At 38.1% G+C, this 17,269-nt stretch overlaps 1 protein-coding gene across 1 annotated transcript; it reads left to right on the forward strand.

Annotated features, from left to right (window-relative positions):
* The first annotated feature begins 217 nt into the window (after positions 1 to 217).
* Positions 218 to 16,327, forward strand: LOC145772085 (uncharacterized). The gene is made up of 11 exons (XM_082583906.1): positions 218 to 602; positions 5,870 to 6,031; positions 7,264 to 7,474; positions 8,016 to 8,173; positions 8,847 to 9,111; positions 10,015 to 10,133; positions 10,892 to 11,012; positions 11,528 to 11,662; positions 12,442 to 13,510; positions 14,113 to 14,268; positions 14,892 to 16,327. The coding sequence occupies exons 1-11, from the start codon at positions 218 to 220 to the stop codon at positions 14,967 to 14,969; spliced, it is 2,859 nt and encodes a 952-aa protein (XP_082440032.1). The 3' UTR covers positions 14,970 to 16,327.
* Positions 16,328 to 17,269: the final 942 nt, after the last annotated feature.

Below are 17,269 nucleotides of genomic sequence, written 5' to 3' on the forward strand. Positions count from 1 at the left end.
CACGGTAGTGTTTGGGTTCTATTCCAGATGCTATTATAGATACGTCAACAGACCAAATATACAACTAGTCTGAACACCGTAGCATAACGGCCAAAGGTTATTACTTTTCAGCTTTGGAGCATGATCTTACTTAATGTTGAACTTTTACATCCGGGAACTTGCTTTGCATTCATGACGTGTTTGGACATATCTCGACATTGCCACTCGTCGGTTGATAATGGCTCAGAGTGGGGGCAGGTTTGATTTTGACGATGGGGGCGTGTATTGTGGGGCGTGGGAGGATGGAAAAGCTCATGGCCAAGGTGTTTGTACTGGGCCGAAGGGGCAAGGGGAGTACGCTGGATCCTGGAATCATGGTTTTGAGATTCTTGGGGTATACACGTGGCCAAGTGGAAACACCTACGAGGGAAACTGGTCCAATGGTAAGAGGCACAACCTTGGAGTCGAAACAAAAGCCCGGTGGGAGTATAAAGGCGAATGGACCCACGGGTACAGAGGCAGATACGGAATTCGGTGCAGCACAAAAAGCACCGCTAAGTATGAGGGTACGTGGAGTAACGGGTTACAAGATGGCTACGGGACTGAAACTTACACTGATGGAGGTAAGTATATACTGATGGAGGTTGCACTGATGTCGATTTAAAGCATTTTTGGTTGAGCACATTTGCATGCTGAACTAAAATAATACTTACATGACCTACTATAGAACACGGCCAAATATGCTGCTATTTGAGGCAATTTCTAAGAGTCTGAATTGTTACAATCCTAGCTGTGACAAACCTGTCATCTTCCCATTTCCAAAAGTAAGTAAAACAAGCAATATTTGCAACTAGACATATTTTTGGCTTGTTTAACCGAAGATTAGATATGTACGTTGGTCGTTGAGCACACTTTACACAATAATAATGTAATATGTAAGCCTTTCCAACTGCACCCTGGAGGTAGGCTAGTATCATTTGGTGTCTCGCTTTTGGTGCAATTGAATGTTCCATTTAAAATATCAAGGATTTTTTGTGGATTCTATGTTGTAAGCTGTTCATTTGACGTGCCAATTTAAATTTTAGTTTGTTTTGTTTTTCGCCAGTTAGTTTTGCAAGTAAAATATTACTCTTGCCGAAAGATACTGCTATACAAAAAACCTAACGACTGTTTGATGAGACTATCGCCAGGATGCAGTTGGAAAGTCTTACATTTTTTACATTATTATTGCATAAATTGTGCTTAACATACATATCTAATCTCCGGCAAAAATATGTCTAGATGCAAATATTTCTTAGTTTACATACTTCTTTAAGTGGGAAAATGACAGGTTTGTCATGGCTGTGATTGCAACGATTAAGACTCTTAGAAATTTTCCAAAATAGCAACATATTTGGCCGTGTTCTAGTAGGCCGTGATACTGACTTTACTTCCGCGGAGGTAGGCCTACTTGATTTTATGCGTACAGAGTATTTTACCTGCAACCATGTCTCCCTACCATACTGCTATACTTTTACAAAGCCAGGGTCTACCATAGTTATGGTAAAATATTCGAAATGTACATATATAGGTTATGTTTTTGACAGCTGATCTCTTATATGTTCCAGATAGAAGTTAGATGCATTGTGGCATATGTAGACCGAACCGTATTTTGAAACCGAGCAGTTGATATTGATCATTTATTAATTGAGTGGTCAACATTTGGAATGTTGCATGCTCAGTGTGTGCATTTATGGTCGACATTCCAGTGTTTTTCATGTTTGCAACTAGGGCGTGTTTTCTGATGAGCGTTTAATTTTAAAACAAAATAATATTAAGGTCATTTTTTTTAGGTTCATTTGAATAATCTGATTTTAAAATATTATCAAACCGGTTACGTTTTACAGCAATATTTCGAATATAACGAAAATAAAGATAGCCTCTTGAGCTACTTGGGACATGCTCTCATCTATACGTCAAGGCTGATTAAATCACTGCACATATTTTCTAAAGACACAACTTACTAACATCAAGATGACGTGCTTCTTCTTAGAATAGCCTGAATTTAACCGCGCATCTTCCGCTTACTTGATTGTTCCTAAAACGCGGAAGATTCGCTTCTTTCAACGCTGCGTTGAGCGCTGGCCTTAATCAAAAACTCAATACCCGAAGGATCACTTTCGTTTATGCCTTTATTAAAAACGTTTTTACTGACGTTTCCCAACGTTAAACCTACCCGTGAAAACGAAATTTTGGCTACAAACTTGATATTTATTTTTAACACTGGTTGACATAATTAAATTACACTGACGGTTTGGTCAGTTGATCAGAAAGGTAAAAACTAATCACTTCCTGCATATCAAGGAAGTATTATTCGATTATGGGAAGTTAAAGATGTAATTGATATAGGCTAATGAACATGGAAAGTCTTTTGTACAAAGCAACTGGCACATCTCTGAATTAATTCCCACATATTTGTATACGTGCATCACCAACGCTTTTGCAAAACCAACTTACAGTACATATGAATGTTTGAGATGTTCCCCTTCATTAATTTCTACCACTGTTACAATAACATAATGGTCATTGTTTGTAGAGTTACAGTGTTCTGTTTGGACAAGACAGTGCTGTATATTACAGAACTTACAATTGGCGTAATGGCGCAGAAATTAACACGCTCGCTTTCCAATCATGCGAACCAGGTTCGACACCCGGCCTAAGCTGGTTGTTAAAAAAAACATTGCTTATCTCTACCCAGGGTGCAATATATTAAAGGTGAGCATAGTTGCTGAACTGGCCACACTACTCTCGTTAGGGTCGAACGCTGAGTATAATGAAAATCTATTATTCCCCAAAGCTCCCAAACTTCAATAACTGAGTATGGGACCTTTACATGAAGAACCGAGATTATTGCTCACAGAGGGTTAAATTTAATATATTTTTGTTTTGCTGTTAAGTGTTCATCGACTTCTCTTTGAATCGATAAAATGGCAAAGGTGCTAAGAGCGTGCTGTTGGTTTTTAAAAGTGCATCTTCACTATCTCATCTTTATATTCTCGCATGTCAGTTCTTGCCTTTTTAAAGCCTTGCATTATTTATGAGGCATTCTTCGGAAGGCCAGTCAGCTAGACCCAGGCGGTGCAGATAGGCCAGGTATCAGAACTCACACGTTGCTAAAACGTTTTTAAACATCCATTCTACTGAAGAAACTCTTTTCGAAGCTATTTGCATTGAGAACAGCCTGCATAACATAAATGACTGTGATTATTTATGAATGAACTTAATGGCAGCTGTAATCCTGTTGAAAGGATTATCAACACTTCTAAATCATTATAAGCTGCATCTTTTTCACTGTTATTTTTTCAACAAGTCCGACTGATGTGTTTTGCAACATGACGCTGTTTTAATGTTAAACGATGTTCTTTTAATGACATTTAAATATGTTTTTAAAGGATTAATTTAATAACAATATATCAATAGAAGCCCTTGATTTGACATCAGTTACTTTATATTTGTTGTGACATCTTATTCTTACTGCCGAAAAAATGCGCATTACAATGGCGGTCTTACAATGGCAGTCTCAAAAAATGCACATCACAAAACACCAGCGAAGCTTATAGCACCAGCTTATTGGCTAATGCTGCTTTTTAAAACAGATGCAACAGCTACTTTTCAGACCCGTTTTTGAATTCATTTATGTGTAAGTCGCGACCCAGACTTTGTGAGTGAACATTTGGTATAAAATTCTGCGTCTTATACTAGAATAGATACGGTAAGCTTATGTCAAAATAGTAACTTATCTGCACTTGTGTAATGCCCTTCGCTCACTGCTCCTGCAGTTGAGTACCGTACCAAATATGTACTGGTTGTGGTTATCACTTACGTAGACCTACCATAAAGAGATAATTATCAAACTGAACTATTCCATGTAATGAAAAGCGTTTATCTTGTTTGACGGATTGAAACAGAGACCTTTTTTGCAGTTCTGAATGTATTTTTTTCAAGCTAAACACAGTTGGTACGTATATTTGGGCAATTTCAATAAAATCATGCAGATTTAGGTACATTTTTATTCTGCCCCCCAAAATGTTTGGTCCCGTACAGCTGTGGTCAACTCAATCCAGTTCTTTTGGTATAGGCATTAAATTGGGGTAAAAAATTGCTTAGCAAGACTTCAATAGTTAATTTTCCTTAAAAGGTTAATCTGGTGAGTTTAGGAAATTATGCTTGAGACCAGAGGAAGTTTAATTCTTCAATATAGTTTTCAACGTCAAAAGATTCCCCTTGAGATGGCGGAGATCGCGTAAAGTAATTGTCACTGCCTTGCTTTGCCACAGTCGGTACGAAATCAATTCGTGTGTGACTTCAAAGTAAAATAATTGGATTAAAAGTAACTTCGCGGAAAGGTTGAGCAGAAGACAAGGGCTGATAACTGTGGAACAGTGAGTTTTCAATTCAAATTCCTCCATTTTTTTTGTAAAACTGTCTGAAAACAAGGGCGCCAAAAGTTCAACTTTACTGTTTTTGCCGTGACCAGGCTTATGTTTGTTGATTGACGAACATGTTCAAGCTTCACTTTGTTCCTGAATTTGACACAATTTAATGTGACTTGCTGACAAAAAAGGCGGAGTGTCTCACATGGTATCGTTAGCATGACCAAGCCCTATAAACACAAACATGTTGCGGTGTCGTGATCTAATACATAGTTGATTACCTTTAACAAACTGAAAAGGAACATTTAAAATAAATATAAACAAATGAATTACCTCGGACAAATTAGACTTACCTGAACCGCACCTCAACATAATTAAAGTGAAACAGAGTTAGAGCGCCAATTCAACTTTTACATTAGCTAAAGGCATTATGCGTGGAAGTTTCAGTTTGTCTTTTTAAAGTAATGTTGCATGAGAACACCCATGGCTTCCTAAAGATACGGCCTGGTTTGTCACATTTTGCATAAATTTCCAGATTTTGCTAACTTTTTGCGAATGTTTTATTAAATGTTTCTAAAAATTAGATTTTTACGCTTTCTGTACTGTTTTTCCCAGATGACACAATAGGTTTTAACATCCTCAGATGTTGAAAAACAAAGAAAATTTGATTTTGAAGATTTTAATCAGACTGTTAATTTTTCAATAACAGTTTGATTCAGCGTTTTTCAACATACTTTTCTTATTTTCTACTGCTTTCCCAAGGCAACAAAAAAGTTTTTATATCATTAGGAGACAACAAAAAGTAAAAAAATCTCAGAAAATGTCAGTCAAACACTAGCGGTAGCTGTAGTCAAAATCTGCAAAATGTGACAAATCAGGCCGCATCTCCAGGTGGCCATGGAACACCTTATCTACCAAGTGTCGCCGAATGACGAGTTGTCGCTGTAATTTACTAGTAAACTTCACTCACCGATATTTGAACCTTGGTCATATTTTCTTGTCACTCATTAGTGTACAGGAAAGGTGTTTTGCCACCAAACTATAGAAGATCGGTAAGATTTTTCCCGACAAAATAGCTTCGTCTTTACCTTTTAATATTTAGTTACAATTATCTGTATTTTGTTTGCCCCGGTAACTCAGTTGGATAGCGCGTAACTTTGTAAATGAAGGAGCTTCAGGATCAAGCGGCCCTGGTTCAACTCTTGGGGTGTGCGCTTGAGCAGCGCAATCTATGGACTGCTCTCCATTCAGCAGCATCTAATGGATGGAATAATTCCCCGGCAATAACACTTTAACAATTGGAAACTTCACTCTGTCAATCTCGGTGACCGGGGCTGAGTCAGTGGTTCAAAGCCTCTACAAGTATGCGAAACTGCCAGGATAAAGCTCTCAAACAAGCTTTACCATACCGCGGATAAGGATTAAATCAATTAAACAAAATATTTCAAGCAAAGGATGACTTTTTGTATCAACAACAGGGACGTACCAAGGCCAATGGGTAGAAGGTATGCGGCAAGGATTAGGAATTCGAGAAAGCGCTCTCTACCAACTCGCATCTGTAGTTGGAGGATCCTTTCGGGTGTCTATGACATCACTGAGAAGCGAGCAAAGCCACGCAACGCTATCCAGCAATGATCCAGGTTAGGAGTGACTTGCTTTATTCTAGAACCAATAACATCCAATGATCAAATAACAAGATATGCGTTCTTCTGAAGCAAACTAAGCGAACTATCACAAGATGTACTGTATAAGGTGTATAGTATATGTTTGGCTGGTTTACAGCAACATGGTTCTGTGTTTTGCCATCCTAGACAGGTAGTCACCAGCTGACCTAGCTCCCTGAAAAAGTCAGTCGTGTCTGATTGACGAAACGTCGTAATAAAAGCAGATTATCACCTTATACATCTTGTGATAGTTCAGCTTAGTTTGCACCAGAAGAACATATGCCATGTTATTTTACTAAATGCCTGGTGAACAGCCTCATTCAAATTTTAGCTTCCAATGATCAAATTAGGTAACTTTCTACTATTGAGCAGGGTACCGTGAGCAACTTATGACGTCATAATTAAGCATCGCACTGTTTTGTTGTGATGTCACTATCACTTCTTGAAGATACCGCTGCAAACACGGCCACGACGCGAAGCAGTAACATGATGAAAGCTTTCGGGTTCAAACTGGAGTCGTTTAGACTTCAGAGAACTATAAATATCCAAAGACGAGTAGTCTGATAGATAACAACAGTTTCTGTTACAGCTGATAAAGTAGTCGTTGAAACAACTGAAAATAATTTATTTTCCAAACAATATCTACTGTAATACTACCAATCTACTGTAATAAGGTCTATAAACCGCTATTTCACGTTTTTGATTGCTACGGAGAAACGGAGAAGTATAAGTAAGACTGGTTTTGCGAACAGTTAATTTTCTTTATTCCCCGGCAACAACACTTCAATAATCGGAAAACTTCACTGTGCCAATCTCCGTAATCGGCCTTGCGTCAAATGCCTCTACAAGTATGCGAAACTACCAGGAATAACCAATCAAGGCTTTGTCAGTCCGAGGATAAAGATTCAAAAACCAAACCAAAACCAAACCATTTGACGACAAAAGGTGATGAACAGCTCAATTATTATATTATTTTCTGTCGACGTGGGTTGATGAAACATTTTGTTTGACAATTCCATGAGCTAAACCTTGAAGACGATGGAAATTAGCATGTCAATGCCAATCTCCCAAAAATGAAAAATTTAAAAACATGAAAAAATATTGTAAGTTATGTGCTTCTACAAAACAAAACGAATTTATTTTTCTTGTAGAACATATTTAAGATTCTATAAAATGCTTTCGGCATAAAAAATCCTTAACTTTTTCAGGTGTGTTTGAATCTCGGACTGGTTTAAGGGCTGGTTTTGTTCTTTCTCGACACGCGGTGGCGCCAGCACGGCTTCCTCCTGCCCCAAAAAAGAATCGATTATTCCGAAGTGGATCGATAAGCATTAGAAAATCAATCCTTGGAGGACTGAAGGCACGCTCGAAGTCCAGCAGTTCCATAGCAAGTGCAACGAGCACAAAATCCTTCAAAAGGTAAAATCGAAAGCGTTCTTACATTTGGCCATGAGATGCGGGTGACGCTAGTTCGACTCCAAGAACAGCTTAACTTTTTTCTTCTTAAATCTACCAACGACATTTGTGATCCTATGGAATAGCACTGGTGGGATGCTTTTTCTATTGGGCGCTGCGGCATTGAAACAATAGGAGTTTAACTAAATAACATAAGGGACTACGAAGTAATTCGCCCCTTACAAGCTAAAAGTTAAAACCGGCTACCCTTGTTTTTATCAACATTTAAATCAGAGATATGGCTAATGGAACTCCAGGCTTGGTTCTTTCTGGCGGAACGCTGCTACTGGTAACGCTATTCTAACCTTTGCCGAGCATTTGCAATAACATTTAATCATTGAAATAAACGATTAAACAACGTTGACAGAACTTTAACTTGCTTCATCTAAAAAGTCATGTTTTGGACAAGTAGTTCTTCAATTCAGATCTTCATTTTCTGTGTGTAAGTTTATTATGATGTATAAAAAGTTATTTCTAATGACTTGAAATAAAATCTTTCTCTCAGTGTCGCAACAACCGACTCGCTCGCTAGTGCCACTAGTGACTACACTTCTCTGTACGAAAGGAGCGATTTACCGTCCAGCTTGGGTACCATTGAAGATGAGATAGACCAAAATGCTATAGAAACATACCACGGGGAGTGGAAAAATGACACCAGAACAGGTGACGTGAATTATGTGTGTGATGTAATTCAATTGATTTGTTGATGCCGGTACACAAAGCCGCCTGCCGAGTAACAATATATCTTGGCCTCATCGAAAGCAAAAATACATCAAAACTAAAGTATTAAAGTATATTTTGTTTTCAAAATGAATTCCTTTTCCTTGGTTTTGTCTGAAATCAAGTTGTTTTGTTCTTTTTTTTTAACCATCTTTTTAAAGCAATGTATTGTTGTTTTTTTTGGGAACACTGCTGATGATAACTATTTTGGGTAGCCACTTTAACAAGTCGAAATTCTGCCACTGCGAATGACTACAATGCAACTGCCAACCAATCAGAACATGTTATAAGAGGCTACCGTCCAATTGTGACCCTTCTAGCACTCATCCAGAGAGTTAATGCTTGTTTTGAACTTTATTTGGTAATTACAGAAGAAAAAGAGCAATAGCAGTGGTGGGAATCGAACTCGCGTCAATGAAATGACTACTTTCTAGCCCTAACCCCTAAGCCAACCAGCTGACAAAAAATCCATCACTTAACTTGCTTTCTATCATCTTCTTTTCACCATTTTATACGTCACTTAAACCGTAGCTTATGATTGGTTGGCGGTTTCATTCTAGTCAAGTTTAGTGGCAGAATTTCGACTTGTTAAAGTGGCTACCACTATTTTGACCAGGCTATGGAGTATGCAAGAGGTCCGACGGGTTTGAGTATGAAGGAGAATGGTTTGAAAACTATCGCCATGGTTACGGCTCCACAACGTTCCCGGATGGAACAAAAGAGGAAGGAAAATATAAATACAATGTGATCACCAGTGGCGTGAAGAAGAATAATTTCCCTTTGAAATCCGGAAAGATACGAACTAAAATACTTTATGCGGTGGAAAGAGCCAGAAGAGCAAAAGAAAGTGCCTTACAAAAATCAGACATAGCTTTATCAAGGTATTTGAATTCTTTATTCGGAAAGCTAACATCAAGCTTTGTCAAATCTTTATATGGTTACCACGCAAAGGGCTCAAAAGAATTAAAAATATATCTAAAGGTCGTTTCGATTGATTGATAATGAGAATCTTTAATTTCGGACTGAGAAAGTTTCTTTTAAAGCTTAATCCTGACAGTATTGCATACTTGGTTGGTTTTGAATCTTTATTTTCGGACTGAAAAAGCCTATGATGGGATAATCCTGGCAGTTTCTCATACTTGAGGCTTTTGACGCAGCACCGGTTACCAAGATTGGCAGAGTGAAGTTTCCAATTGCTAAAGGGTTGTTGTCTGTGACCTATTCCAACCATTAGTGCCGCCGGGAGTGGATGTAGAGGCTTTGAACTACTGACGCAGGCTCGAGATACACAGAAGGAAGTTTCCGCTTGTTGTTGAAATCTTGTATATGAATTATTTCATCCGCTAGGTGCCGCCAAACAGAGAGCTGTCTTTGAAATGTGTTGTTCAACCAAACACCCCGAGAGATGGACAAGCGTCGCTTGATTTTGTTGCTTGTTTGTTGTTACAGTTCGAAATGCTTCTGTGCGTAGCGTAGACATTATTTGCTATGATGTGAAATGTATATAGGAGTGTGAAGTTGATGCAAGGATCAGAGACAAACAAGCACTCCGTCGCTAATTTTACTTGTCATACATTTCTCGTTATTTTTGCATACAAATGACGTATTTCTTACGCAAAAAATGTGGAATGTGAAAGTTCTAGTTTGACATTCACCTGTCCTTTCTTAGTTAAACTCTTCTGGAAACAATCCAAGTATGCCAAACGATGGATTAGTGCTTCTTTTTTTTATAAAAATGGTTTAAATAATAAATTTGCAACTCCATAATAACATTTTGTCACAAGGACATCCCACAGCATTGCAAAAGCTGGTCAAGCTGATTTGGTGGCACAGAACGCCCGAGATGAAGCGAAAATAGCGCGATGTGTGGCGCGAGATCAGGACCCCAATTTCCATCAACCAGGTGCGATCCACTTGTGTTTTACCCACATTTGGTCAGACCCCCAATGGGTCTAATGTATAGCTTCTTTTTCTTTCGTATGAGACAGGATTGTTCAAATCTCAGAGCAGGTAATTGAAAGCCGGGAGGTGTAGCATCGTCCAGTGCTGCTAAAAGGAAAAGAAGGAATTATCGCTTATGTCACTGTTCTTATTGTTTTCGCCAAATTTTATTTCTGGGTCAATAAGCTTTCTAAGATCACCATAACATTATGATTTTGCGATTTTTAACATTTTCTTTTTTCCTTACTATTTCTGGGCCGGATCTTTCGATACAACCGAAACTTTTAATATAACACAGTAAAGCGACAATATTATAAACCATAAATTACAGGCGTTTTCAGCCATACACATGTCAGCCCTTACCAAGTAGTGTAGTAGCGAAATAACTGATCTGCAGTTTTCCATAAAAGCCTTTAATGGTCAAGTGAAAATAGAAGAATTGACAAAGATTCACTGTTATGATAAAGTTTAAAGCTTTTCTGTAAATGTACTGTAATTCCTGACTAAAAACTAGATACAACTATGATTAAAATTACCACTTTTACTTTTGCTACTGTAAAGTATACTCAAGGGTACTGAAACAACACCATTTTGTTTCCACGTTTTTCAAATCCGGCTAAGATAAAGAAACATGCTTATCATTTCAAACCACACCAGCCCTTTCTAGTTCGTTTCCTAACAACTTGGTGTCTTTACTGAGTAAATTGCGGAATTTTTTAGGTTTGGAATACCTTCGTCGCCGGGGTGAAGACCCCTTTAAGGAAGCAGATGCGGGCCAATCTTATTTTATGGAGTGTGAAAGGACCGAGATGAAGGGTCCTGAAAGCTATCATCAGTACAGGTAAAAGTAGCAGTTATGAAACGCTATTTATTTAAATTTTAATACATTGTTATTGGTTTATTACTGGCACTTCCCTCTGGTGATTCATTTGTTTCAGTTTGAAAATGTTTATCTTTGGACTGAGAATGTTTTTTTGGGAGCTTAATCCTGGCGGTTTCACATTCTTTTAGAGACTTTTAACCACTGACGCAGGCTTGATCGCCGAATCTGAGCGAGTGAATTTTTGACTTATTGTTGTTGCTGTTGAAGTGTTATTTGATTTGTCATAGACTCATAGTTAACGTTCAGAACATGACCAAAGCCTATGTGGAGGATCCTGTGTAATAAGATGACTTTAAGTCAAACCCTGCAGTCTTAAAATCAAAATCTATATCCTCATATGGAGAGTCGCAATTAAAAATTTAAATTTAAGTTTTTGCTTTACTAAAAATTTTTACCACAAACACAAGAGAAAGTTTAACTGATGATCCTTCTCTGTATATTTTTTTCAAATGCTTACTTTATTTGCTTTTCAGTGCCAGCAATAAAGATCGTAGCCACCAAGGCCTTTCAAATGATCATGAAAATGAACGCAAAGACGCAAGTTTACCTACAAACAATGCAACCCTATCTAAACCTCTCCAAGGAAAAAACGACAAAGATTTTAATGGGTTTGTATGGTTTTGGCTACATGTTACATGTTTGTTATTTAGGCAACGTAGATTCAAAGATAAGTTTTTTACAGTAGGCTACAGTTTTGGTATAAGATTAAGTTATTGAATCTTACACCCATGACTTCCAACAAAAGCAAGGCGTAGGCGATAAAATGATTCAAAAGAACCCCAACGTTTGCGTCTACTCGTCCAGCCCTTACATCTATAAACTGGTTTACATTGCAATGAATGGGTGTCAGAGAACTTTTTTTGAAGTGTGCACTATGCAGCTCAAGAGAAGAGGCTGAGCTTTGAATCATAGTTGATTGATATTGACATTTTGCTGTTTATGAAGCCACGTGTGCGTTGATTGAGCTGTTTAGACTTGAAAAAGGCTGTTAATCTAAACTCTAAATATGCGTGTTTTTCAGCATGGGCTGAATAGAAATACTAGTCGGTACCTATATGCCCATATCTCGCCGCGAAAACTATATCGGCTATATGTTTTCACCACTTACTGCTTGATAATAGTATAATTTTGTATGCCTCCTGGAAAGAAATAAACATGAAACAATGTGATTTTTAGAAAACATTAATCAAATGGCAAACAACAGTCTGAAAAATGTGGAAAATCTAGCCTAATATCTAGCCAGCCATAGTTGATTCAACTTATTATTAAGTATAACTTTTTATCTTCAATAAAATCGAGGAACCAGAATTGAGGTTGAGAGACATCTGCTTTAATTTCAACACTTATGCTACAGCATCACTATTACTTCTTTGTATTTTGCGCTTAGGATTCCTTCTTATTCTAAGTCCACCACTAAAGTCCCAACCGTTCAAGTCAAAGAGCCAAGTGATGGAAACGAATCGTCTCCAGCATCGAAGAACGTACAATATCTTTCTCCAGATAGTACTGCATCTTCTTTTCACGAGCTTCCTCATCAAAAGTCCATCGAAGCATCCAGTAATTTTGCTAACGACATTTCGGCCGCAAAGAAACAAAGTTCTTTATCGAAATCAAATATTGCAACAAATGAGACAAAAAGTGAAGTATCCAGCACTTGCAGTATTGAGAAGACCACTCCTCGTCATAAAAAGAGCTTCTTACAGACTTTGCGCATGCGCAGTAGAAAGCTATCGAGCACCAAAGATTCGGGCTTGGGAGAGTCCACATCGTCCAGTATCAGCAAAGAAAAGCCGAATCATGTTCAAAATGCAAAAGACACTTTATGGACAAGTGAGAGTGCGGATCAGAAAAGAACAATGTTTCAAAAGGCTAACACAATGCCAGAACGCCCAAAACATGCCTATAGCCCGAGTAATAAGTCATTTGACCTGGGATCGTTTGAGTATGAGAACAATCAAGATAGATATTTAGCCAACTACGAAACAGAAATGAGAGAAAACGATCTTGAAAATAGAACAATGCTTCAAGAAACGCTCAGCCCAGGTGTTAACTCGTGTGAGTATGTAACATCTTCAGAGCCAACTTCTAGCTCGGGGATTTCGCGGTACATATCAGCTGAGCATGTATCACAACCAGAAGTTGCGATCAAGCATGGCAATGCTGCAAACCATGTTGAAAACTTTCTTCAACTTCCAGAAAATTCTCCTCTCCGCCAAAGGCGGATATCTAAATCTGCTACTGAAATGGGGGCACATAACCCGCTGCGAAACATGACACCATTGCAACTGCGCAACGCAGAAAAATCTCCACATCCTGTCAACGTACAGCCTACTCCAGCCTTTGCTAACTATTCTGTTCCTGTGAGTTCTGAAGAATTTAATGTTTCTGGATCTAAACCAAAAGTGGGCATTTTTGCTGGAGTGCAAAATGCATCAGAATCTCAATTTCTTTCTGAAGTAAGTTGTGACACTCATTTTTATTCACGCTTTGTTTAAATGTGAATGTAAACTAATGAAAAATAGCTATTGCTATTGGTATTATTCTATTTAAATATGAACCTTTGGAAGATCTAAGACGTAAGTGATATGTCTACTAATTTTAAGGTTTTCTTTGGTAATATATTTGTGATATTACTTAGGCTACTTGACTTGTTCTGCGCTTGCTATTGATTATGCTATCATACCTGGACTGAATTTAGAAACAACAAGAGCCAATTCGCCTAGTATAATCTAATAGCGAAATGGGGAACGCACTCCAAGTCGAGATTTTTTAATTTGCATATACACTATACAGTACTGAAATTGTATTGTCTTCTGTATGTTTAAGAATAAAGAGGTAGACAAACAGAGCAAAAATTATAAGAAGCGTTTAATTAGTTGTAGCCCCAGCCCCCAATAAGAAAGCCTATAATCGTCTTATGCTTTTTTACGGCTATAGGCTACGGGGAAAGGGTCTTCAGTAAGTTATTTTATCAGGTATGTAGCTAAAACGAATCGTCCATGCCCAGATTTTTTGACGTACTGAAACATATTTGTTTGAACTCGTCTTTGTTGTCCAGGACTCAGCTTATGCAGTAGATGACTTCAGTATTCCATTGTTACAAAAAGAAAATTCGTCACATTCTCCTTTGCCTGGGAAACTACGACGCAACAACGAAGACGAAAAACTTGGCTTAGCAGATGCTAACTTGGACGGCAAACAAGACAACGACGCAGTATGTTTATCTCAGTGTTGCTTTAAAGTTTTCCAGTTTTATTTGTGGAGTGTTAAATTTCCTTTACTCAAATAGTAGCGCTGCCCGAAAGTTTTAGCCCCATTTTTTAAAACATGTTTGCATCGCGTTAATTTAATCAATAATTATAATAAGCTCCGATAGTAAATAAATTTATAATTTTTGATTCAATTATAATGACATCACACACGACTTAAAGTTGGGGGAGGCTGAAGTCACAAACCCATCTGGCCAAGATACTGCTTTATTTAGAATGAATGCTCGTCCGTGTAGTTGAAACTACGTCGTAGCAAAAGGAACGTCACGCCATATGACAGTAGGCTACGTACTTCGTAATGAAGATTGTAGGTCATAGTGACGTCATTTTTAGCTCTTCCGTCGCTAAAAAATTCCATGCGTGATTGGTAGACGCGGCCGCAACCGTAAAGCATATAAAGCCTGCCGCTGGTGGTGATGGGGAATCCCGGAGGGCTTGTCTGTTTTGACGCTTCTCTTCTTGCTTGGTGATTCGAGTTTCCTCGTGCTTGGTGACTGCTTCTTGCACAGTCAGCTTCCTCGATTTCCGATCGGACGACTGACAAGTTGCACTTGTTTTTTTATTTCAGACCAAAAGCTACCTGGTCATTCTGGTCGTTCTTCTCAACGTCGGGTTTTTGGCGCTTTTTTTTCAGTTTCTGACGTAATCAATGACATTATCAGCACTCGATCGTCACTGGTGACATCATCAACACTCGACAGCATCAGCAACTTTAACATTCGTCTCCTGTGAACAATTGTTGTGTCATACACCAAAGTGACCATGTCAAAGAGAGTTTAATCGGGTTATCCTACAAAGTAGGCTTGGTTGATCAATCTTTGAGACATTGTTGTGAACTTACAAATAGTTCCCACCGTTATCTTGCGCCAGTTAAATTGCAACATGATTTTCGGGCTCCAAAAGAGAAAATCTTTTGCAAAATGAACTAAAAAGGCTGAAAATGAAAGAATTTGAATCTTACAACAAGAGATTGATGTTATCAAAAATAAAGAACCCAAAATGTAAATACTAAAATCATGTTCAGCTAACGTTTCGAAAACTCTATTGTACTGTCTTCGTCTTCACTGTTGTAATGTGAGGCCACTGTTGATGGCTATTATAACTTTCATGGCACTGAAGATGATGACAGTATAGTAGTTTTCGAAACTTTTGCTGAACATGAGTTAAGATCTACATTTTGGGCTTTTTATTTTTTGATTCGATTAACCAGGCGTCCCAACCATGTTGCTCCTAAGATTGGTGTTGATATGACACTGACAGTGTGTATTTCAGCCTATATATCTATGGCAGATATGTTCTGCGCTGAGCGCTTTCCGATGACATATTTAAGGTGGATCCAAAGATTGGCTTCTTTGCTTTCTTATTCTTTGAATCTGAGCATTCAACCAACTTCTATTACCTTGGTTATGAAAACACACAAAGAGCTCCAGTGCAGCCATGTAGAGGCCCTGATAAGTCGCTACATGTAGACAGCGGATGATCCAGGAAACGGCAATTGAGGCGATCACCCCCCCTAAAATACAGAAAAGTAACTTTATTCATGGTGTATTTCTATGGTCGCATTTATGTAAACCTACACATCATCGTGTTTTGCTGAAATCCGCCCCTAAGGATACTTTCTGGAACTACTCCTGATTGCAGAAGACCGCATAAGACCATGATTATCACCATAGAATTAAGCTAAAAAGCATAGTTTGCAACAATTCGTTTTGAAATTTTTTCTTGTATAATTTATTTCATAATTTCTACCCGAAGTCTTAGAATGTTTGTGTGACGTATTTTTATTATTTTGGGTTGCGCACTACACAGCATAAGTTTTGTTTGAGCATTTGCAGGCTAAAACCGAGGCACCTGTTATGAATATGTGTGTTTCATGGTTTAAATGTTTTATTTATTTGTTTGTATATTTATTATACCAATCGAGTCGAAGTGCTGTAGTTAGGAATTTGCATTGACATGTATGTTTTAGATTTAATTTGAATGGCCATGTGAATACACTACAAGCACAGCCAGATTGACGCATGTTGTCTGTTCTATGAGAAAAGTGTCTGAATAATAATAATGTTATGGTTTTATTTTTTGTCGCTCTGAAAGTGCTAAGGTCTTTTACGATGTCATCACGTTATTTCCCGACTTATCCTCATTGCGTGATGCAAGAAAGACCACAACCGGTATCGTTTTTAAAGTGTTTGGTATGACTCGATCTGGAATCAATCTCGGGCCTACCAGCACTAGAGCCGAAAGCGATAACCACTTAACCTCTAAGCTTGTGTAAAACTTTATGAAGAAAGAATGTTACAATTTTTAGTCTTTAAATAATTATCAGAAACTAGACTTCATGTACTTACCTCATTGAATGTGGAGCTTTTGTTTGCATTTTCGTTCTTCCCAGTCAGCAAATCAGTCCTTTTTACATTGATTTACCGTCTACAGACCTTCAGATTTAAAATGTCATCTCTTTATTACCCGACTTATACTCTCTGTGTAATGAAAGAAAGAATACAATTGAGACCGGTTAGTCATTGGTATGACCTGATCTGGAATCGAATTTCAGACCTACCAGCTCCAAGACCGAAGGCGAAACCTCATAGCCATTAAGCTGGTCTTCAGCATTAGGCCTACTGTTATGTTTTTTTTTTCATTCGTGGTCGCCGCTAAAAAAGCTAAGCTGTTTTAGCGACAGCCTGACAGGGCTCATTTTTAAGTTCATGTCAGGTTTACGATATCATCACATTATTACCCGACTTGTTCTCATTGCGATATGCATGCAAGAACACAATCGATACCATTTTTAAAGTCTTCACTTGGACCGAACTTGGAATCGATATAAAATCTACCAGCTCCAGAACCGAGAGCGAAACCACTCGGCCACTGAGCTAGTCATTTTAACATCACGGAACGTCGCCTCAACGCTAAAACCATTTTAATAGTTGAAGGGTAAGTTTA

This window comes from Aplidium turbinatum, chromosome 6 (genome assembly GCF_918807975.1).
Source record: "Aplidium turbinatum chromosome 6, kaAplTurb1.1, whole genome shotgun sequence".
Taxonomy (NCBI): Eukaryota; Metazoa; Chordata; class Ascidiacea; order Aplousobranchia; family Polyclinidae; genus Aplidium; species Aplidium turbinatum.